Source organism: Berghia stephanieae, chromosome 5 (genome assembly GCF_034508935.2).
Source record: "Berghia stephanieae isolate SIO BIC M18660-M18661 chromosome 5, UCSD_Bste_1.3, whole genome shotgun sequence".
Taxonomy (NCBI): Eukaryota; Metazoa; Mollusca; class Gastropoda; order Nudibranchia; family Aeolidiidae; genus Berghia; species Berghia stephanieae.
In genome coordinates, this window is record NC_088364.1 from 2,772,333 (window position 1) to 2,796,121 (window position 23,789).

Consider the following 23,789-nt stretch of genomic DNA (forward strand, 5'->3'; position numbering starts at 1 on the left):
CGTCGTCCCCTCATCCCGGGCCAAATGAGCGTTCCTTATTTTATTTTTGAAAAGTTGGCAGCTCTGATATAGTGAAAAGTGAGTTGTTGTAGGTGAAAAAAAATATAATGATCCCATTGGTTGCATGATAGAATACACCTCACAATTCACTTTCCTTCTCTGGTAGTTGTCTTTAATAGGCTTCAACAATTGTCACACCACTTCCCTCGTAATGTAGTTACTTAGTAACTGGTTCTAAACTATTGGAACAATGGCGGGCGCTCTTATGAAATACTTTTCAGACGAGAATCCTTTTGTGAAGTTTGTTTTATTGTCATTGTGAGGTTATGATTTCACAGAGGCAAGTATCTGCCTTGTTTTAGCTTCCTCCAGTATGTTTCATCGACAACTGTTTCTTGACCTATCAAATTAAGAAATTAAGGAGCAGGCACCGGTGTAAGATAAAGAACTGAACAAGTGTGTATGAAAGGTGCCAGACAAAGCAAGAAAGAAAAATACAAGAAAAAAAAAAATCCAAAAAAATCTGTCGACCTCGACTGGGAATCGAACCTCAGACCTTCTGATTACCGGTCATACATGCTACTAGTTGTTGCTCAGTTGTTCAGTTCTTTATCTTTCTTGACCTACCTGTCTTCTTCACCCTTTAGGATTCCACTAGAGTTGCTGGTTGTTTTGGGTAAAATTATCAGTGTGACGTTGGTGAGATGATAGAAAGTAATTTATTCTTTGAAATACCCATCAGTGAAAAAGTGACGAAAGTAATGTCTATATTTACCTTAATCAGGCCAATATTCTAATCATAATAATAATAGTAATAGAATTGTAATGATTATAATAACAATAATAGTGATAATGATAATGAAAATAATAATATTTATAATAAAGATAATAATAATAATAATAATAATTATAATGATGATGGTGATTATGATAATAACAATAACAATATCAAAAATAAAACTTTCACACCGTGTTGGTAATTGATTTTGTTCTGAGCCGTTTGAATCCACTTTTTCTAGAGTGGTAGATCTTGGTTTTTACAGAATGTCCAAACTAAAGTTTTTTTTAACGTCAAGAATAGAAGCTTCTGTTATCCTTGAATTTATACATTATCATGAGACCATGAGCAGTGTTCAGTTAAACTCATGCAATGGGCACTGCACTGGATTACACAATATTATTTTTAATTCAGAAAAGTGGGTGGAGCAGGCACTTATGTTGATAATTACAAGAAATGAAGTGAGTTGGAAAGTGCCAGAAGACAATAGAGAATAAAAACTTCTCGACGGCTTTGGTGGCTCAAACCTGCGACTTTACTGGTATGACAGCCCCACGAGTGGTGGATAGCTCATACGGTAGAGTCACAATCTCCCGGCCAGGTAAGGTTGCGTGTTCGAGCCCCCATCATCGCCGCAAAGTTTTTATTCTCTGTTGTCTTCTAGCACTTTCCTACTCAATTCATTCTTGTTATAATATTATTTGAAAATTACACACTTTTTCCTCCTAAATTACATGTTTCTGGAGCTTGACATATCAATTCGATTCTCATCACCATTCTACTCTTTTAATTTCCTATTTCTTTCTCTCTTTTCTTCTGTTGTTGAAATAACCTAAATGTGTCACAGGTGCACAAGCAATAACCATCGTAGTTGTCGCATGCGTCAACATTTTTTTTGTTTGTTTTTGTTTCCAGAAAAGTCCACCAAGCTTTAGAGTGTGTTCAGAAAGAGTTTGATAAATGTCCAAAGCATATCCAGTCCTACCTGGACCGGGCCCGTCGTCAACTCAACTCAGCCCTAACCATGTGCAACCCTTACAGACGGCCTCCGATGTTAAGCACCCCTCCTCTTAAACAACCCCAAACCAAATCCAGCACGCCAGGTACGGCCCCAAAAGATTGCAGTTGAATGGATATGCCACGTGTCTGACAGTAGTTTAAATTGTAAATGATTGACTTACTGACTTCAGGCCTTTCAGGTTCCCAATCATCCGATCAGGAGGCATCGGCTTCATCCGATCAGGAGGCATCGGCTTCATCCGATCAGGAGGCATTGGCTGCCTCTCTAATCATCTGTGTCAATTCCTTCCACAGTTCACAGTCTTTTGCTGTGGATGATAATTTCATAAGGTCTTCCTTTGATTTTAATTCTTTGTTATTTTGAAGGTGTTTTAGGTCTCTATTGAGGACAGTATAAATTGACGTGGGTGTTCTACCTTGATATTTTGTCCAGATGGGGTGAAAAAAGTATTCATGGTTTTATTAGCTGGTATATTTTCATCTCTTCTGAGTACATTCCCAAAAAGCCGCATCTGGCCTCCAGGATTTGAATGGATAAGGGTCTTTCATTGCATTTTTCATACAGTATTTTATTGCTTATTTTTGTGATTAGCTAAACTTTAAATATATTTACATATTTTTGTAGAGCAATATAGTCTTGTTAAGTATTGCTGTTGGTCAGGGACCCTTTGTAAAGTGCTTTGATCATATTTAGTGGATATTACGCTATGTAAAAGCTCCAAGCTCGAATAGAATTAAAATCTTTACGCGGGTGGTTGGATGGGAGCATCACCCTTGAATCATATACCTATGATGTTCGCATGGGTGTACGATCCGATAGTGATGTCGTTTCTTCTTCTCTTTACTAGCCTATCCTGCTTCTTTGGTTTGTGATTGTATTTTTGACAGGGGATTTTTTTTTTTCTGTAAATCTTCTGCCTGTTTGTACTTGGTTATTTATAATTTAGCTTATGATATCTTTAGGTTATGATTTTGATTTACATTTGTACTATTTTTGTTAGATTGCTTGTTTTTTTGTTTCAGCGGTCTCTCATATAACCTCAATTGTGTTGGAAGAGACCTAAAGCAACAAACAAACAAAAAATCTTTACCCCTCATGATCCACACGATACAACCACCCCACCGACATCACATAGGTGTGACCAATCTCTTACTAATATCAACATAAACATCTCAGGAGTTGAAAAGTTGCTGAAAAACGTCGATCCATCTAAGGCGTCAGGTCCAGATAACATCCCCAACACAGTAATAAAGGAGTGTGCTGAGAGTTTGGCCCCCTCATTATGCATAATTTTCCAAAAAATCGGTCGACACCGGGATGCTCCCTAATGAGTGGCTGAAGGCAAACATCGCACCTGTATTAAAAAAAGGCAACAAAAATAAAGCAGAGAACTACCGTCCAATCTCACTGACGTCTGTAATATCCAAACTATTAGAAAAACATATAATCTGTAAGAACATGATGAACCACTTTGAGAACAATGACATCCTAACTGACCTGAACCACGGGTTTCGCAAAGGATACTCATGTGAAAGCCAACTCCTAATAACTGTAAACGACCTGTTGAGACTCCAAAATGCCAACACTCAGGCAAACATCGGCATCCTCGACTTTTCCAAAGCATTTGATACTGTGCCCCACCAAAAACTCCAGCAGAAACTAGAAAATTACGGAATTTGTGGCTCTTTACACACATGGCTTTGTAATTTCCTCACAAAACGTACCATGAAAGTAGTCCTAGACGGCACGTCATCGGATGAATGTCCAGTCATATCAGGAGTACCACAGGGAACGGTGCTAGGACCCATACTATTTCTTTGTTTCATCAATGACCTACCTCTACGAGTAAAATCTCAGATTAGGTTATTCGCCGATGACTGTCTAATATGCCGACCAATAAAATCTGCAAATGATCAAAAATTGCTACAAGAGGACTTGAATAGTCTCGAACAGTGGGCTCATGATTGGGGAATGAAATTTAACGCAAACAAATGCTACATCCTCAGCACAGCTAAAAAGTACAATGAGACCTACAAGTTAAACAACACTGTCCTGAAACAAGTCGACGATCACCCATACCTTGGCATCATCTTCTCAAAGGACTTGAAATGGGGGAAACACATTAACAAAATAACCCATAAGGCAAGCTGCACCCTCGCGCTTCTCCGCCGAAATCTTAGCCACGCCCCAACGTCATGCAAACAAAACGCCTACCTCACACTTGTGAGATCACAATTGGAATACGGAGCATTTGCCTGGGACCCCTACCTGAAAGAGGATATTCAAAAACTTGAGAGAGTCCAGAGACAAGGCGCCTGGTTCATAACTGGGAACTATAAGAGCAGAACCCAGGATGCATGACAAAAATGTTAGAAGAAAGAAATCTCATCAGCCTCCAACAAAAAGAAAGAGAAACCCGTCTGTCATTCATGTTCAAGATAATAACAGATCAAATACCATCAATAAAGACAGACTCCTTTTTCACGCCACGACCAAACAAAAGAAAAATCCGAGCACTCACTTTTGCCAACCACATAATCGAAAACCCCATTGACAGATACCCACAAACAATTCGAACTGCTTCAAAATCCCACAGACAAGAACACAAAACTACAGAAATTCTTTCTTCATTAGAACTATCTTGGAGTGGAATGGGCTGGATGAACTGGTCATCATGGCACCACACCTAAACGATTTCAAGGCCCGACTGACATGGGCCCGCGCCCAATGAGGACGCCGCTGAAATACAACCAGACCATTGGTTTCTTCAGCGCCAACCATACAGATACAGATACAGATATAAGTAATAATAAAAGTGCACCTAAGATATAAATTAGGTGGTGCGGTGGTTACTTGTTTTAAATCAGCATCTCCTCTCATCTGGACAGGGGGTCTCTTGTTGTGTCTTAAATCCCCCTCTATATCTGTATTCCTACTTGCTTTCTGTCTTTATGTTAGAATGAATTTTGTCCTGGCCCTAACCAGAGTCCTTGGCTGGAAGGGAAACAGTCAAATGTATAGCTATAGATTTGGAAGGTGATAATTTTTTCCTACTATATCATCTGTCTTTTATGTTGTTATATTTTTTGCATTGCATTTACAATGATTTGGAAGCATTTTAGTGGGATCATGTGCTTGTATCTGGAAGAAACTTTGAGATGATCTCAAACTAAGTACCGAGGTTGTTTGGATAGGTATCCCTTTGAACATTCTCTTTGTTTACTTTCTCATTGGTTACGATTCCTAAATTTGTAATTGTTTTTTCATCTTTTTCTATCCTGCTTTTATTTTGTTGTTTTTTTAGTTATGTATTTTAAATTTTTTTTTTTTTTATGGTTAATTTTTGGCCTGTTGTTTTGTTATCTTTATAATTTGCACTTATAGATATGTCTCTAGTATAGCGTCATTTTGGATTTCTTTGGTTAATCTATATTTGTTAGAATTGCTTGCTTTTTTTTGTTTCCAACCGGTTCTGTATAAAAAACTCATTTTATAAGAGGATAGCACATCAAACAAAAAAAAACATACAAATTCAAATTAATACACTGATTCATCTTTTAGGATTTATATGTCCCGATTTGAACCATTCCTCTTTGTTTTACATTTTCTCATTTGCTTTGAATTCTAAATTTGTAAATTTTTTTTTGGCGATCCATTTTTCTTCCTGCTTATTATATGTTTTTGTTTTGTTTTTTTAAGTTCATGTATTTCTAAATTTTATTTTTTTTTTTTTATGGGGGGGGGGGGTCTAATTTTTGGCCAAATTCTCATTTTATTTTTTCCCCATCAAAGTATGGATTGCGACCTATAGTCACCATATTGTTTGTCTCAAGAATAATAAGCTGTCATTTCATGGTTGTCTTTAGTGTAATCTATCATTTGCCTTCCTGAATTAAATTGAAGCGTCTGCTCCACTTTTTTGTTGTTTTTACCTAACCCGGTAATCAAATGATAATAATATAATTACATTATACAGTAGCTATAGGTGCACATTTTCAAGATGGAAAAACATACTCGCTACACATTACAATTACACTATTTATTAACATACACTTCTATTCATAACATTATTAGATTTATATAGTTTGTAAAGAGTAAATTTATTCATAAATTAAAATATCGACTATAATATAGCTAGTATGATCTAAAAAATAATTAGAAAAAAAAAATTGAGCTTTTATATAGCGAATTATCCACTAAACATGCTCAATGCGCTTTACGCTTTACTAGGAGTCCCTGACCAACAGCAACATTTAACATTTAGGACGGGACATAACGCCTGTTAGGCGATATTACAAATTTTTTTCGGACAGAGACAACGCTGTTAACAGCCAGGTACTATTTTACACCTGAGTACGGTGAGAGAATGTGAGTAAAGAGCCTTCTCCAAGGACTGAACTATGCACCGAGTGAGGCTCGAACGCAAGACCTTCTGATCTGAAAGCAAGTGTCATATCACTAGACCACATAGCTGCATAATTGCCCATCATCAGAATTAGCACTTGTTTTGCAGGACTATACACATTTTTTTCTTCAAAATCTGACTCATTTTGGCTCTCTATTGTACACATTGACACGGGCTAGGGTTGGCAGCTCTGGCTTTTAGTAGATCCTTTATAGCTGGATATTTGTGTGGCTGGCTGAGAAAACCCGGAAAGATGCACAAATTTCATAAATTGAGTTATGTATGCAGTGGTGTAGACCACATCTTTCTGATCATTTACCACTTTAAATTTTCTTTCTATGTCTATTAGGCGGGTGGTTGGATGGGAGCATCACGCTTGAATCATATACCTATGATGTTCGCATGGGTGTACGATCCGATAGTGATGTCGTTTCTTCTTCTCTTTACTAGCCTATCCTGCTTCTTTGGTTTGTGATTGTATTTTTGACAGGGGATATTTTTTTTCTGTAAATCTTCTGCCTGTTTGTTCTTGGTTATTTATAATTTAGCTTATGATATCTTTAGGTTATGATTTTGATTTACATTTGTACTATTTTTGTTAGATTGCTTGTTTTTTTTGTTTCAGCGGTCTCTCATATAACCTCAATTGTGTTGGAAGAGACCTAAAGCAACAAACAAACAATATGTCGATTAGAATCCAAGTTATTAATTTTTTTTTCTGAATGAAATTTGTTTCTATGGGAAACTTTTTATCTTTGATTTTGGCTTATATCACGAATCGAAGCTTGCCGCATCTTCCTGGGTTTTCTCAGCCAGCCTCACATTTTGCTTGTGCCTGGATGGAACTTTTAGGTAATGTCAAAATTAGCACCGTGATGAAATTGTGGTCGGATCCTCTTTTTTCTTGATCTTCCTTTTTCCTGGCACTGTAGTATCACTAGCGCTGTAAAACCCCTAAAAACAAAGGAAAACGAGCCATTGTTGGATGTCTTTTCTTGTTAATATTTTTTGAGGCTCTAAATAAACTATTGATGATGTTAAGTTGTGTCAAATTTTAAGTGGATTTTCTCTCTCTCTCGTTTAAAAGATTTTAAATATGTCTTTATCAACAGGGACAACAATTGGAAGCAAATACCCCTGTCATTGGAGTACAATCCGTGATTGTGTATGGCCTTTGGACCAGTTGGTTAGCTCCCCTTTCCACTCGGATAGAATGATGATGTGCCAGTAAGTGTTGAGATGTCTCTGGTTTTGTCATTCTAGAATTATGCAAAAATTTGGCCGATCAACACAGCAGAGCTGACAGGCCAAAACTCTGAACTTTGGTTTCACAGAAAAATTTAAAAAAAAATTATGGTCTGAAGCTAAAACTTGTGTCAAATTCTAGTTACGTCTTACGTTTCCCAGATTTATTTTGAAATCTAGTAGTATGCATGACTCGTTCGCCTCTTGGAATTTAGAAAAAAATATGATAGGAACTGAAATTTTTTTTTTTTTTAAATAATCAATTCTTCGAAACCTCTTGGAAGTTTGGAAAAAAAATAGAGATATAGAAATAAATGTTACAGTGAATGACATAATCAGTCGGATGGTGAAAAGGTTTGAACTGAGATATTGCCAAGTTTAGTTAGAAGGTGTAAAATGAGTACCTGGCCGTTAACAACGTTGTCTCTGTCCGAAAAATTATAATATCACCTAACAGGTGTCATGTCCTGTCCTACATGTTAAGTTTTGCTGTTGGCCAGGGGTCCCTTGTAAAGCGCTTTGAGCATGTTTAGTGGATGTTGCGCTATATAAAAATATATGTCTTTGTAACAGATGTAGTGATTTTTTCCTCGGAGCATTGCCAGAAGAGTATCAGAGAGATTGTTATACGTCAAAGCGATTAATTCATTCAGAACTGAAACGGATGTTTTTTTGTTTCTTTGTTCCAATCATCCCTCTCACCTTAATTATTTGTTTATTTATGGTTGAGACATCCTGGTAATAGGGGTGTTTGACATTTCACCTATACTGTTATTAAGGTGGGAGGAAGGGGTGGTGTCTTAGTGTTTAAGGCATTTGTAATCCGGACAGTCCTGGGTTCAAGCTCAGTTTCAGACTTTTTTTTCCATGGGCAAGATTATTTACCCCTTTATTTGCTCATGATCATGTTGATATCAGACATTTTTTTGAGAATTTCTATATTCTATCATGGAATGTCTAGGCAACGGCAGGTCGCTTGAAAGGATGTTTTATTATTATCAATGTCTCTTGAGGTAACTAATGGCTTTAAAAAATGATTATTGACAAGGCTGAACAGAGTTGTCTTATTGTCTCTGTCTTACAGGTGTGATTTTGTCCTAAATGTTTATAATATATAATATAATATATATACTTTATTCATCCAAAAAAAAATGGAAATTCGTTTACAGACGTGGCATGCATAAAAATGTATAAACACAAAGTTGAGAATCTATGGCGACAATGTATCCATATATGCAAATGTACAAACATGTAAAAATATACAACCAAGAACCGATAGCAACACCTTATATATTAATTTAATAAATTGAGATAGGCCATACCTCTGGACTTTAGTCCGAACTTGTGTGTGTATATTTAAAAGATAGTATTTAATTTAAATCACAGTTGGGCGTTAACAATTCGAACACCATGTGGCAGAAATTAATTAAGGTGACGTGTTGTCTTTGTTTTATAAGATATAAGGCGACGGCTTGTCATGGAGAACTTAATATATTTGCGAAGGGGGTGATCGCCGTCCTTCATAACTTTCTCCATTTTACTTAGACAAAATCTCTTGAACAGTTCTTCCACATTGGAAATTGGTTGAGTATAACTCCTGGTTTTATCAATTATCCGATCAATTTTCTTAATTGTCACAAATACTGGCATTTCCAACCATGCTGTAATACAAAAATAATAACTGTCTCCAAAACGGATCTATAAAAACAGGTACATAACGTTTTGCACAGGTTTATTGGTGAGCTATGAGCTTTATTCTCACCACAAGTAAATGTTTTAGCCATTGTTATTGGAGAGCTATGAGCTTTATTCTCACCACAAGTAAATGTTTTAGCCATTGTTATTGGAGAGGTATGAGCTTTATTCTCACCACAAGTAAATGTTTTAGCCATTGTTATTGGAGAGCTATGAGCTTTATTCTCACCACAAGTAAATGTTTTAGCCATTGTTATTGGAGAGCTATGAGCTTATTCTCACCACAAGTAAATGTTTTAGCCATTGTTATTGGAGAGGTATGAGCTTTATTCTCACCACAAGTAAATGTTTTAGCCATTGTTATTGGAGAGGTATGAGCTTTATTCTCACCACAAGTAAATGTTTTAGCCATTGTTATTGGAGAGGTATGAGCTTTATTCTCACCACAAGTAAATGTTTTAGCCATTGTTATTGGAGAGGTATGAGCTTTATTCTCACCACAAGTAAATGTTTTAGCCATTGTTATTGGAGAGGTATGAGCTTTATTCTCACCACAAGTAAATGTTTTAGCCATTGTTATTGGAGAGCTATGAGCTTTATTCTCACCACAAGTAAATGTTTTAGCCATTGTTATTGGAGAGGTATGAGCTTTATTCTCACCACAAGTAAATGTTTTAGCCATTGTTATTGGAGAGCTATGAGCTTTATTCTCACCACAAGTAAATGTTTTAGCCATTGTTATTGGAGAGGTATGAGCTTTATTCTCACCACAAGTAAATGTTTTAGCCATTGTTATTGGAGAGGTATGAGCTTTATTCTCACCACAAGTAAATGTTTTAGCCATTGTTATTGGAGAGGTATGAGCTTTATTCTCACCACAAGTAAATGTTTTAGCCATTGTTATTGGAGAGGCTATGAGCTTTATTCTCACCACAAGTAAATGTTTTAGCCATTGTTATTGGAGAGGTATGAGCTTTATTCTCACCACAAGTAAATGTTTTAGCCATTGTTATTAGAGAGGTATGAGCTTTATTCTCACAAGTAAATGTTTTAGCCATTGTTATTGGAGAGGTATGAGCTTTATTCTCACCACAAGTAAATGTTTTAGCCATTGTTATTGGAGAGGTATGAGCTTTATTCTCACCACAAGTAAATGTTTTAGCCATTGTTATTGGAGAGGTATGAGCTTTATTCTCACCACAAGTAAATGTTTTAGCCATTGTTATTGGAGAGGTATGAGCTTTATTCTCACCACAAGTAAATGTTTTAGCCATTGTTATTGGAGAGGTATGAGCTTTATTCTCACCACAAGTAAATGTTTTAGCCATTGTTATTGGAGAGCTATGAGCTTTATTCTCACAAGTAAATGTTTTAGCCATTGTTATTAGCCGAAGAAGGGTTTTCATTCTGTCATATTCATTTTTATAAATATCACATCAAGAATCATTGCTTGAATGTCTACAGAATGTATGAGAAATCCTCTAAATGCTTAGCGAAAGAACAAGCCCTGTGCCCTGGATTTGTATCTACCCACATGTGGTCTGCACAGATAGCCGTGGACAGAGCCAGAATGCTGTGTGACCAGACCAAGACCACCAAACAGCCCAGTAAGTTAGGCTTGTCAGAGAGGTTGGATACATGGGTGAAAAGTGTATGAATAAAACAGGAAATGAAATGGGTAGGAAAGTGCTAGAAGACAACAGAGAATAAAAACTTTCCGGCAGCGATGGGGGCTCGGTCCCGCGACCTTACTGGTATGTCGACTTCGCCTGGCCGGGGAGATCGTGACTCTACCGTATGAATTTTCCACGACCATAGAACAGGCCTCCTTTGAGCATTTCTGGTAGATATTACGTTATATAAAAGCTCCAAAAAATATCCTTGTTCATTTTACTTATATTGATAAGCAGTAGGTTGAAAGAGAAAGAAGGTGGGGTTCTGGTTGGGGTCTTTAACCTCCCATGGTGGGGCGGAGGTCACGCGGTGTCTTTTATCCCCTTGTATCTGTCGACTTGCTTTCTGTTTTTGTTTTGGAATGGGATTACTTGGTTTTGTCCTAGCTCTGACTGGAGTCCTTAACTAGGAAGGGAACAATCAAATGTATAGTTATAGTTTGGGAGATGATATTATTTTCCTTGTAAATCATCTCTCTGTTATGTGTTGTTTCATTTTTATTTTTAAATTTTGGTTGTTGTTGAAATTATTTTCAGAGCAAGAAGGTCAAATTGCAATGTGTGTAAGCAACAAGGTGATGAGTTCCTGTATGCTACACAGTCAATTGCCAGACACGGATGATGGAAAGAGGAGGACGGAACCCCTGGGACAAAAGGATATTTGTCTGTAAGTGGCATAGACATACATAGACTCTCAACACCCTCTAATGTTTCTAGAGCCGATCATGCGTTTACTGAAGGACGTGGCCTTTGAAATATCCAGGCCTGTAAATCTTCCGTCTATTGTCGGATTTCCGACAGTACGATTTTGCTCTATAAGTGCTAATATTTTTTAAAAAAAAAATAATAGTAAAAATAAAATTCGTAACGTCAAAGAACAGAACCAATAAAAAAAGAAAATAAAAGACTTTTATTTCGTTCCTCGAAAAAATTAGATTCCGTTTCAAATGTAGACTAAAAAAAAACAAAACAAAAAAACTTTTTATTTGTCGCATCAAAGGCAAAACAAAACTCGCCGTCTATCAGTTAACTATAATATTATCATGCCACCTACATGCTCTGCTAACGTGACGTGGATGTATTCACTGCCTGGCTACTGTGCCACAGCCAGAGAGAAAGGGTCGCGAAGTTTGCGCGAGTCGTCTTCATACACTCCCACACCAAGTCAGTAAATAATGCATGCACAGAGGTGTGTCGAACCGGACCGGAAGGTTTCTCAAGCAAAAGAATCAACGTAAGCATTTAACACAAACAGGAGCTAGACCTGTAAATTCTCAGTCAATTAACTGAAATCAGTCAATTTGTCAAATTCAAATATTTAAAAAAAGAAAAGAAAGAAAGAAAGAAATGAAAAAAGAAAGAATTCACAAATCGTAGTCGAATGACCGTAAAGTAATTAGGAGTGTTCCACAGCGCTACGCAGAGCTCATGGGGACCGTTTATATTAACGATGTATATATTGCCAAGACTAAGCGACGCTTTTTATAAAAGGCGTGTCTGAACACATCCCTGGGTATTTTCACACATCCTTCGTTAAATTATTTTTTCACTTTCCAAAGCCAATTTTAACTGAGCCACCGAGCGATAAATTTCACTGTTTCATCTAAGCCAAAATTGACCACAATTACCTGGCGAGTCTCAAAAGTATGATAAAGTAAATTGCGAATGCCGGAAGTCCGTTATGTAGACACCTTCAAATCGAAAGTTAGGAGAGATTGCTACAAAGCACATTTCGATTGCCTCACGTTGTAGTTGTAAACAAACTGGTTGACCGTTTCTTCACTGATTGGGTACCTAATTATAAGGAACAATGGTAAGTAGCCTAATTAATTCCAGCGCAAATTAGGACGTTTTCTGCCATTGTTTTGTTCAAGCGTGCTTGCTGTTTACTGTGGCGATTTACTATTCATTTCGATTCTTTGGATTTGTCCGCTACCGCTACGCCTGCCGAAGTTTCTTCAATTGATAATTCATTTCTACTTAGCCTAATAATTCAGTGTATTGGCCAGAAGTCATATTTATTTCTTTTTTGTTTATCTCATTAACTGATTGAAAATCAAGTTTGCTCATTGCTACATTATTTTAATGTTCTCACAATGCCTGAGCTGTTCGTGGATCACAATTCAGACTTGTCGAGCATCGATAAAGATGTGAGGAATAAATTCAATTGGTCATGGCTAGAAGTTAAAGATGGCAATGGTGATTATTTTTCTGACTATGTCAGAAAAATTCCAGAGGCAGGAATCGGCTTTTGTTTGTATTGTTGTCAACGTTTGAAGTATGGTCACAAAGGTATAGGCTTTCTCAAAAGGCATGCACAGTCTAAGTCACACATTGGAAGAAGGAATTCAGTCAAAGGAAATCAGTCATTGCCAGCTTCTTTTCAAATGTTAAATAGTTTAGAAAAGGGATCATCCCATGTCAGTTCTACTCATACACATCCTTATGGTGTTGCCCCAAATGTTTGTAAAGCTAGTGGATCCAGGCTGAATCAAAATTCTGAAGATCATGTTTCACCACCATTACCACCACTGCCTCCAAGTATGAAGGATAGGATAGCTCATCAAGAAGCTATTATTTGTTCTTTTATTGCTGAGCATTCACTAACTCTAAGCATGACACCACACCTAATAGGACTTGCCCAGCTTCTTTCTCAAGATCACAAAGCTCTGCAATCTTTAAAAATGGAAAGACAGACTGCCACATATAAATTAAAGTTTGGCCTGAAGGAAATACAGAGGAAGCGATTGATCGGGAAGATGAAGGAGAACTATTTTTCAATAAATTTAGATGAAGCCACTACAAAGCATGGGAAGAAAAGGGTCCTCAATATTCTTGTATGTTTTTATGATGTGGACCTGGAGAAATCTGTTGTTTATCTTTATGCTTCAGTTGAACTGTTTACAGTAAATGCAGAAACGGTATACAAAAGTGTCATTGATATCCTGGTTCAAGACAACATCCCTCTTACAAATTTGATCACTGTTTTGTCAGATTCTGCTTCTTATATGAGAGGTGAACATAATGGATTTTTTATGAAACTCAAGTCTGACGCCCCTCATCTTGTGGATATTGATGGTGACATTTGTCATCATATACATAATATTACAAAAATATTTTCATCTTCAATTGATCCATCAAGTCATATTTCAAAATTGCTTGATGACATTTTCAGGGACATTGAATACAGTGCAGATATAAGACGAGATTTTTTTATCGATTTGTCAATTTCTCAACATAAAACGTCTACTCCCTAAAGAGAGAGTTTGTCACAGGTGGTTGAACATACTGGATTGTGCCCAACGTTATGATGAGTTAAAGGATAGCATTTATGTTTTTTAATTCTCTTGGTTGTCAATAAAGGATAAATAATTGTTTCAATCAAGCATTATGGATGTTTTCAAGCACAGATCCACTTCTGAAAATAGCAGACAAGCAATTTATAAAATAATGAGGAGACTTAAGTCAAAAAAATTGACAGTGGCTGGGAAAGAAAGGAAATCAAGAATATGTCAAAAGATTTTTGATTTTTCATCCAAAACAACAGTGCTTTTTGATGTGATTTTATATGTATTTCCTCTTTTCAAGAGATTTGTTTTGGCATTTGAGCAACATAAACCAATGCTTCATCTTTTGCACGACGAACAAGTCAATATTTTTCGGAATTTTTTGCAATTTTATATTCGACCAGAATTTATCAGGGAATCTAGCAAAGATTTGCATTCTATTGATTTGTCAAAACCAGAAATTTATTTACTTTACGAACATGTTAATATTGGAAGATGTAGTGAGACCAGATCCCTCTCTAAGCTAGGACGAGAAGAAAGAAATAGTTTCCTCAAGTTATTATTTGAAGCTTACAAAGCTACAGGCATTTATACGCAGAAAAAGCTGCCCCTCAATAATCCATTTCTAAGGACTCTTTCTTTATTGGACCCCAGGGCTTTTGGATTTGGCGACACTGCAATGGCATTGAAAAAGCTGCCTTCAATGTTGAAATCAATAAATGCTCCAAATTTTGACAATGAAATTATGATGTAACAATCAGACCCAAGTATTCACCCTGTTGATGTTGACTTGTCCCTTGATTTGTGGTGGACTAAAGTTTTCAAACTTGCAAAGTACCATTCTGTTCAAAAGGTAGTGAGTGCATGCTTGTCTATTTTCACAGGTCCAAGAGTTGAACAGTCATTTAGCATTATGAATAACATCATCACTACTAATAGCACAAGTTTACTAATTAGCACATACGAAGCCTACATGTATACTAAATATGAATTGCTTGCTTTGAATACCACAACATTAAAGAAATATGCAAGACCTAATGCTGTGACCTCACCAATAGATTCTTCACTTGCATATCACATGCAGACAGCATCATCAAGACATAATGCAGACAGCAGGAAAAGACAAATATCATCAACTGACCAATTGCCTTCAGCAAAACGTTCTCGTTGCTTATAGCCATGGAAATGATAAGATATAGACCTAATTTTGTTTTGTTTTCCAATATATTTTTGCCTTGAAATGGACTTGCATCATTCAACAGTGGTGATATGATGAACAAAAGCTTGTTTTGCTTTCTTTTTTAAAATCTGGAATGTTTAATGTCAATAGTTTTTATAGTTAATGATCAGATTTGAGGTTGCTTTGTGTGGTGTACATACTTGATTGTGGCAATTAGTTTCTTTTGAAAGCCTATAGCTGTAATTACCTCATCAGTAGAAACTTTGTTTGGAGCATTGTTAGTCTTTGATGAAGTCTTCTTTACTGATATGAATGACTTGCTTATTTAGCATTCCTTCTACATCAAATCAATGGCAGTCATACTTCCAGTAAGTAATAACACCCACTATTTTAATGTATTGTATTTATCACTCTCCTCTCTAATGATGCCCTTATTTAAAAAAAAAACAAACTTGAATCTTCAGTTTGTCGAAGAGTGTCAGTCAATTTTTATAGAGCTCATTTACAGGTCTAGGAGCGAAGATACGCAGCTTTCCATGTCAAAAGTGTAGGAATTGTTCTCTTCCTTTCATTTTACAACTAACTCAGACCTGGGCCCTCAAATATAATTGGGATTTTTTTTTTTTTTGGTACCATGAAATAAGGACCTCGTTATAAATAAGTAGGGGAAAGTAACATGATTTGACTATTTTTGTCCTGTTGTGTCTATTTTCAAAAAGTTCCGACAATTTTTTCACCAACCATTTACAGGCCTGAATATCACAGCCACTATCAACAATTACATTTTCTTGAAACAATGTGCTAGCAATGAGAGAGTTGATGTGTGATGGAACCGGAACATACAGGTTTAGTTTCCCACTCTCCAGAAGTTAGCTAGAGTATCAATGATAGTCTATCATCTCAATTGCTCTAAAAGTGGGGTTTAGGGCAGTAAATATGGGGCTAAAGGCAATCGTTCAACATTTTCCTACTTTTTCACTTTTTGTCACCATCAGCACTGGTGAATGCATGAGTGTGTGTGTGTGTGTGTGTGTGTGTGTGTGTGTGTGTGTGTGTGTGTGTGTGTGTGTGTGTGCGTTGCATGTCAAGGTTAAAGATATATGTTTGTACATCACACATATATGAGTACATTTAAATTGATATAATATCTTTACCATGTGTATCATTATTATAATCTTTCAATCAATAGATTTTTAGCATTCATATTGATATAAAGGGCATTCAAGGGATTTTAACCTTTTTCGTCCTATACCATATTATGTTATGCTATGTTATGTGAACAGATATGTCATTGGAAGTGGAACTCTTTTCACTTGATGAGCAAATAAGTCAGGCACTATCTTCCTTGTTTTTAAAAAAAAAATTAAAAATGTTTTTTTATTTTTAATAAATGTTTGACATGGAATTGTAGATTCAAACTTACAATATTTGGGATGCTGCCGGTGTTGTTGTGCACATTTTATGAGATTTTTTTTTTTTTTTTCCTTTTAAATTATCTTTCTGTCCGACATCAGATGTATGTCCTTCTGGGTGGGGTTCCTACCTCCCATAGTGGGCAGGGGGGTACATACTGTGTCTTCTATCCCCTTATAACTGTTTTCCAACATGCTTTCTGTCTTTATCTTGGAATGAGATTACTCGGTTTTGTCCTGGCCCTGGCCGGAGTCCTAGCTGGGAGGGAAACAGTCAAATACATAGTTATTGTTTTGGGAGATGCTATTTTTTGCCTTGTAAATCATCTCTCTGTTATGTATTATTATATTTATTTCTAATGTATAATGTAAGCATATGAGTGTATTCCTCTTTGTTGGATTTTGTGCTTGGGTCCTGATTAGACTTAGAGGTGATCTCAAACTAAGTACATTGGTGGTATGCCCTTGGAATCTACATCTGATCCCTATTTGTCCCCAGTTCCTCTATCTCTTACTTTTTCGTGGGTGCTTTAATTGTACTTCTAGAACTTTTTACTATCCCATTTTCTTCCTATTTACTGGCGCTGATATAACCTAAATGTGTTGCAAGCGCCGTAAAACCCTTAAAAACTTAAAAACAAAAACATGTATGTCCTTATCAGTATTATATCATGTATTAGATATTTTATTTGTGGTAATAACAAAAAAAAGTATTTGAAAATTGAGCTTTTACATAGTGCAATATCCACTAAGCATGCTCAAAGCGTTTTACAGGGCGTCCTGACCAACAACAACACGTAACATGTAGATCGAGACATGATGTCTGTTAGGCTATATTACAAATTTTTTTTTCCTGTCAGAGACAATGTTGTTAACGGCCAAGTACTCATTTTACACCCGATGACAGTGAGAGAATATTAGTAAAGAGCCTTTTCCAAGGACTCAACTATGCGCTGAGCGAGGCTCGAACCCATGACCTTCCGATCCGAAAGCGAAACCAGGAGCTTCCGATACATATACAGTGTATTTTATTTTTAGCAAAAGTCCAGGTTAGCTGATAATGCTTGGCTCAGATTAAACACTGTTTCCCTTTTTACTAAATCTTCTAGCATACTCGCCCTGTCACTTCAATGACCCGTATCTGTTGCGAGTGCTGTTAAATGCTAAGAACAACATCATAAACTTATTATTATTATTATAATTGTTATTTCTTTTCGTTTCATACTGCTCTGTATATGTATAAACTTCTCATTTTGGATGGGATTCCTGACCTCCCAAAGTAGGCAGGGAGGTCCATTCTATGTCTTCTATCCCCCTATGTCTGTGTTTTCCAACATGCTTTCTGTCTTTGTCTTGGAATGAGATTACTTGGTTTTGTCTTGGCCCTGGCCAGATACCCTGGCTGGGAGGGAAAGTCAAATGTATTGTTAGTTTTGGGAGATGATATTTTTTTCCTTGTAAATCATCTCTCTGTTGTGCATTGTATTATGTTTTTTAAATATTATATATTATTTGTAAAACATTTGAGTGCATTCTTCTTAGTGGGGACCTGCGCTTGTGTCTTGGTGAGACTTTTAGAGATCTCAAACTAAGTACTTTGACAGTGTGCTTTTAGAATCTCATCTGTCTCCTATTTGAACCAATTCCCCTTTTTCTTACCTTTTCTTGGGTTCTTTAATTGTCATTCTAGACCTTTTTGCTATCCCAATTTCTTCCTTTTTACTGGCGCTGATATGACCTTAATGTGTTGCAAGTGCCGTAAAACCCTTAAAAACAAAAACAACAAACTTGTCATTTTTTGGTGTTCCTTATTTCCTCAGTACCGTGGGGAAGTCATTATCCTGCATTGAGCACAAAACCCGAGACCAATCCAGTTGTGACGTCAGCTTGGTGACCAGAATGGCAGAGCAGTTAGAGGAACAGAAATCTCAATGTAAGTCTGTGTGTGTGTGTGTGTGTTTGGGGGGGGGGGGGGGGGGGGTTGGGTGGGGGTGCAGACTTGTTAATTTTCCTGATTACATTCGGAATGTCCCAATATTTTTTCTTGTCGTCATCATCATCATCATCATCATCATAATCCTCATCCTCATCATCATCATCATAGTCATCATCATCATCATCATCATCATCATCATCAACATCATCATCATCACCACCTCCACCACCATAAACATCATCATCATCATCATAATCCTCATCCTCATCATCATCATCATAGTCATCATCATCATCATCATCATCATCATCATCAACATCATCATCATCACCACCTCCACCACCATAAACATCATCATCATCAACATCATCATCATCACCACCTCCACCACCATAAACATCATCGTCATCATAATCCTCATCCTCTCATCATCATCATAGTCATCATCATCATCATCATCATCATCATCATCATCAACATCATCATCATCACCACTCCACCACCATAAACATCATCGTCATCACCACCTCCACACCATATAACATCATCGTCATCACCACCTCCACACCATAAACATCATCATCATCATCACATCATCATCACACATAAACATCATCATCATCACCACCTCCACCACCATAAACATCATCATCATCATCAACATCATCATCACACATATACATCATCGTCATCACCACCTCCACCACCATAAACATCATCATCATCATCACATCATCATCACACATAAACATCATCATCATCACCACCTCCACCACCATAAACATCATCATCACCATCACCACATCTTCATTTGAGTCCCAAGATTTGGGGCAGCGTGGCTCAGCGGTAACAGCCTTTGCTTCCTACCCGAAAGGTACCGAATTCGATCACCCGCGGCTGTGCTGTGTGGCCTTGATCAAGTCCCTTCGCCCTAGCTCAATTTACAGCGCTGCAAGGTTATTCCAGTCTTCCCTTGGAAAAGACCCTAGAGACCAATTTCCCCGTGGGATGAACAAAGGGAATTTTATTTATTTCTCGACTGCGTCTGTGACTGGTTGTCAACTCTGGTACTGGCACAGGGTAAAAATAATGGGGATATGCTGTTCTTTGGATGTCAGTATCTCCTTTACTGGATCATTGTCATTATTCAACGTGGACAAGTAGGGAAGAAAAGTGTTATGTTAAAAAACTGGTTCCTATTTCATTGGAAGTGTAAAGTCACTCTTCCATTGGCCTGGATACATACCTTGTGTAAATTATGTTTTGGTGTCGGAGTGACGGTATCTTATTGTCCAGTCTAAAAATATGCTGGTGCTCTTTCATCTCTCACAACTAGCAGCCATTTTGAACTGCCATAACTTTGTCAAAATTCGACAGAATTAAAATTTTCAACTTTTTGTTTAAAGAGTACATGTGTAAGTTCAATTGAGCCAAATATGTCAATACATGAAAAAAGAAATGAACTCAGTAGGAGATTTGTCCCATTACTTTTTGACTCGCCCTCGTATATGAATAATTTCACCACTGTAAAGAGTTAAAATTGTCATTGTTAAGGTTGCGAAACAAATGAATTAATTTTAAAATTGTATAGAATTTTCTACTCTTTGACATATCAATATTTCAATTCCAATAAGGTCTGATGTGTTGGAACATTTCCTTAGAGCGCCTCCTGTGTCTTCTATCCCCCTATCTGTTTTCCAACATGCTTTCTGTCTTTGTCTTGGAATGAGATTTCTTGGTTTTGTCCTAGCGGGATACCCTGGCTGAGAGGGAAACCGTCAAATGTATAGTTAGAGTTTTGGGAGATTATAGTTTTTCCTTGTAAATCATCTCTTTTACTGGTGCTGATATGACCTAAATGTGTTGCAAGCGCTGCAAAACCCTTAAGATAATTTTAAAAAAATAAAATTATAGTGCCTCACATTTGATCGAACAAAGACCCAAATTTGATTTCATCATTATTTTATTCTTTTATTTCAGGCAAACAGTTGGGATATCCCACCATAAGTAAGTTTCCATTTTAAAAAACTATATAATATTGTTTTTTCTTGCAGTTCGGGTTATCTTTTGAAAATAAGACATTTTGACATCAAGTTGAGTAAGACACAATTACCTGCCAACCCTTCCTCTTTTAGTGGAATCATTCCTATTTCCAATCTTCCTTTCCGCCATTCCACCATTGCCTCTAAAATAATGATGAGAACCAAAAAAAAAAAAAAGAAGGGGGGGGGGGGGGGGGGTGGGCAGGGGGAGAGAGAGATGGATGTGAAAGTGATTTTTAAAAAAATATTTTTCATGATTGCCAAAAGTGAAGTAAGTAAGAAAATATATTGCACTCCTTTCCCCACTTTCCCCATTCCAGTCTATGTGGTCTTGTGGTATGACACATGTTTTCGGATCGGAAGTTCCTGGGTTTAAGCCTTGCTATGCGCATAGTTGAGTCCTTGGAAAAGGCTCTTTCCTCTTATTCTCTCACCATACTCGGGTGTGGAATGAGTACCTGACCGTTACTAGCATTGCCTAACAGGCGTCACATCCTGTCCTACATGTTAAGTGTTGCTGTTGGATGTGAAGGGTTGGCAGGCCTGGTCTAATTGGTCTATGGTCTTCAAACTGTTTTTGTTTTCGTTCATTCTTTTGTCCAAATTCAGAGACCTCTCTATCTATGCAAACCAAATGACAAGACAGTATTTTCTTTTGTGCCACAGATAAAGCAATAATGAAAATGCAGCCAGCACCAGTGTTAACTCTAACGCTTGCCACTATGTCAGCCATTGTACAATTCTACCTGTGAATCTCACTCCACCTGTTACGACAACAGACAGACATCTACAACAACAAGTATCATCTCATCCATCATTTACCCCTCGTCATGATGTCATCGTGGTGGCTTTGGAAAAGAAAATTACAAATTATTTTCCACAAAAATTCTACTTATCGCATATGTGACCCATCAGCTCAGTGTGGTAATATGTCAAGTCAAGGTTAACTAGATGTCATAAGGGGATTTTAATTTTAAAATGTACAAAAATTTGAAATTTTAAGTTTTTGTCAACCTAGAAAATTCTATTTATTCTTGTCAATCAAAACAAAAACATAACTAGTTGTCCCCTGAATACACAAAAATGCTGGAATGCGATCCTTTTCTTATTTCGGACCCTCTGTTGGAACGCCTTACCACAGGTCATTCGTAAAAAAGATACTTTGTCTACTTTTAAACGTTCGCTTAAAACTTATCTATTTCGATTTTAGTAGATGATATGAGAAGCAAGATAGGCGTCTAGTTTGGGTTGTGTGTGTGTGTGTGAGTCAGTATGTCTTAGCCAAAGTAATTTGTAATTTAAGCACTTTGAGTCTGATGTCTGGGAGTTATAGTGCTATATAAGTTTTCAGCATCATAACACAAATCTCAAGAAATGAAGAGAGTAGGAAAATGCTAGAAGAGAACAGAGAATAAAAACGTCGTGACAGCGATGGGGGCTCGAACCCGCAACTAACTTGTACGGCAACTCTGCCTGGCCGGGGAGATTGTGACTCTACCGTACGAGTTATCCATGGCCCCTGGGGTTGTCATACCAGTAAGGTTGTGGGTTCGAGCCCCCCATCGCTGCCGCAGCGTTTTTATTCTCTGTTGTCTTCTGGCACTTTCCTTCTCACTGTATTTCTTGTTATTATCAGCATAAGTGCCTGCTCCACTCACTTTTCGGAACACCAATAAGTTTTGTCTTATAGAGTTTTTAGCATCTAACCAACTCTGCCATAATAACATGTACACATTGTCATATTATTGTTATGAAAGAATAACAACTGGGTGGGGGTCCTGACCTACCATAGTGGGCAGGGAGGCACTTACTGTGTGTTCTATCCCCCTGTATCCTGGATGGGGTTCCTGACCTCCCATAGAGGGCAGGGAAGCACTTACTGTGTCTTCTATCCCCCTGTATCCTGGGTGGGTTTCTGACCTCCCATAGTGGGCAGGGAAGCACTTACTGTGTCTTCTATCCCCCTGTATCCTGGGTGGGGTTCCTGACCTCCCATAGTGGGCAGGGAGGCACTTACTGTGTCTTCTATTCCCATATATCTGTTTTCCAACATGCTTGGAATGAGATTACTTGGTTTTGTCCTGGCCCTGGCCAGATACCCTGGCCCTGGCCGGATACCCTGGCTGAGAGAGAAGCAGTAAAATGTATAGATATTGTTTTGGGAGATGATTGTTATGTATTATTATATTTGTTATTTTGATTTTATAATGTAAGCATTTGAGTGTATTCCTCTTTGTTGGATTTTGTGGTCGTGTCTGAATGAGACTTATAGGTGATCTCACACTTAAGTACATTGGTTGTATGCTCTTGGAATCTACGTCTGATCCCTATTTGTTCCCAGTTCCCCTATGTCTTACTTTTTCTTGGATGCTTTAATTGTTGTTCTAGAACTTTTTACTATCCCATTTTCTTCCTTTTTACTGGCGCTGATATGACCTAAATGTGTTACATGCGCCGTAAACCCTTACAAACAAAAACAAGAGAATTGTAGAAATGAAATTCGCCTATTGCTCCAATGGGAAAATTTGTTGTTTAGATTCCAGTTCAAGTATATGCAAATCAGCCAGGTGTCATCCCCTGACAGGGTCAAGGGTCACAGGGCAATATTATTGTTTTTTTATTATTATTATTATTATTATTATTATTATTATTATTATTATTATTATTATTATTATTATTATTATTATTATTATTATTATTATTATGAGTATTATTATTATTATTATTTATATTATTATTATTATTATTATTATTATTATTATTATTATTATTATTATTATTATTATTATTATTATTATTATTATTATTATGGTGATGATGATTTTTATTATTATTATCATGATAATTATTATTGTGTTTGTTATTCAGAGCTGTAATATTGTGGTGTGTTTAGCGTTAAAGGGACAATAATAGCTATATATATAATATATGCTAACCCTTTGGGCTGATCTAGTCTAATAGACCCAGCTACCCATTCACTGCCAAATGGACGGACATCAAACAAAAAGTAGTCCCTTAGAGTTGTTAAGCCCATTGGGCCGAAGTTTATCCTGGTTTCTGTAGCACAAAACGGACTATAGTAATTGCTTGCTACCCTTTGCATAGGACGTATAAG

At 36.9% G+C, this 23,789-nt stretch overlaps 1 protein-coding gene across 3 annotated transcripts in view; it reads left to right on the forward strand.

Moving 5' to 3' along the window:
- The window catches only part of LOC144972242 (uncharacterized), a 40,374-nt gene extending 17,223 nt beyond the window's left edge, over window positions 1-23,151 (forward strand). The window contains exons 5-12 of one of the 3 annotated variants that reach the window (XR_013645320.1): window positions 1,694-1,881; window positions 7,317-7,431; window positions 10,609-10,751; window positions 11,355-11,484; window positions 18,517-18,629; window positions 20,613-20,639; window positions 21,341-22,465; window positions 22,536-23,151. Coding sequence is in view for 1 of the 3 variants with exons in the window: in XM_078913287.1 (XP_078769413.1) it covers window positions 1,694-1,881; window positions 7,317-7,431; window positions 10,609-10,751; window positions 11,355-11,484; window positions 18,517-18,629; window positions 20,613-20,639; window positions 21,341-21,426 (802 nt within the window). In the remaining 2 variants the exon portion in view is untranslated. Of the gene's footprint in view, window positions 1-1,693; window positions 1,882-7,316; window positions 7,432-10,608; window positions 10,752-11,354; window positions 11,485-18,516; window positions 18,630-20,612; window positions 20,640-21,340 lie in introns of all 3 variants that reach the window. The other 2 variants (XR_013645321.1, XM_078913287.1) reach the window with 2 other exon arrangements.
- Window positions 23,152-23,789: the final 638 nt, after the last annotated feature.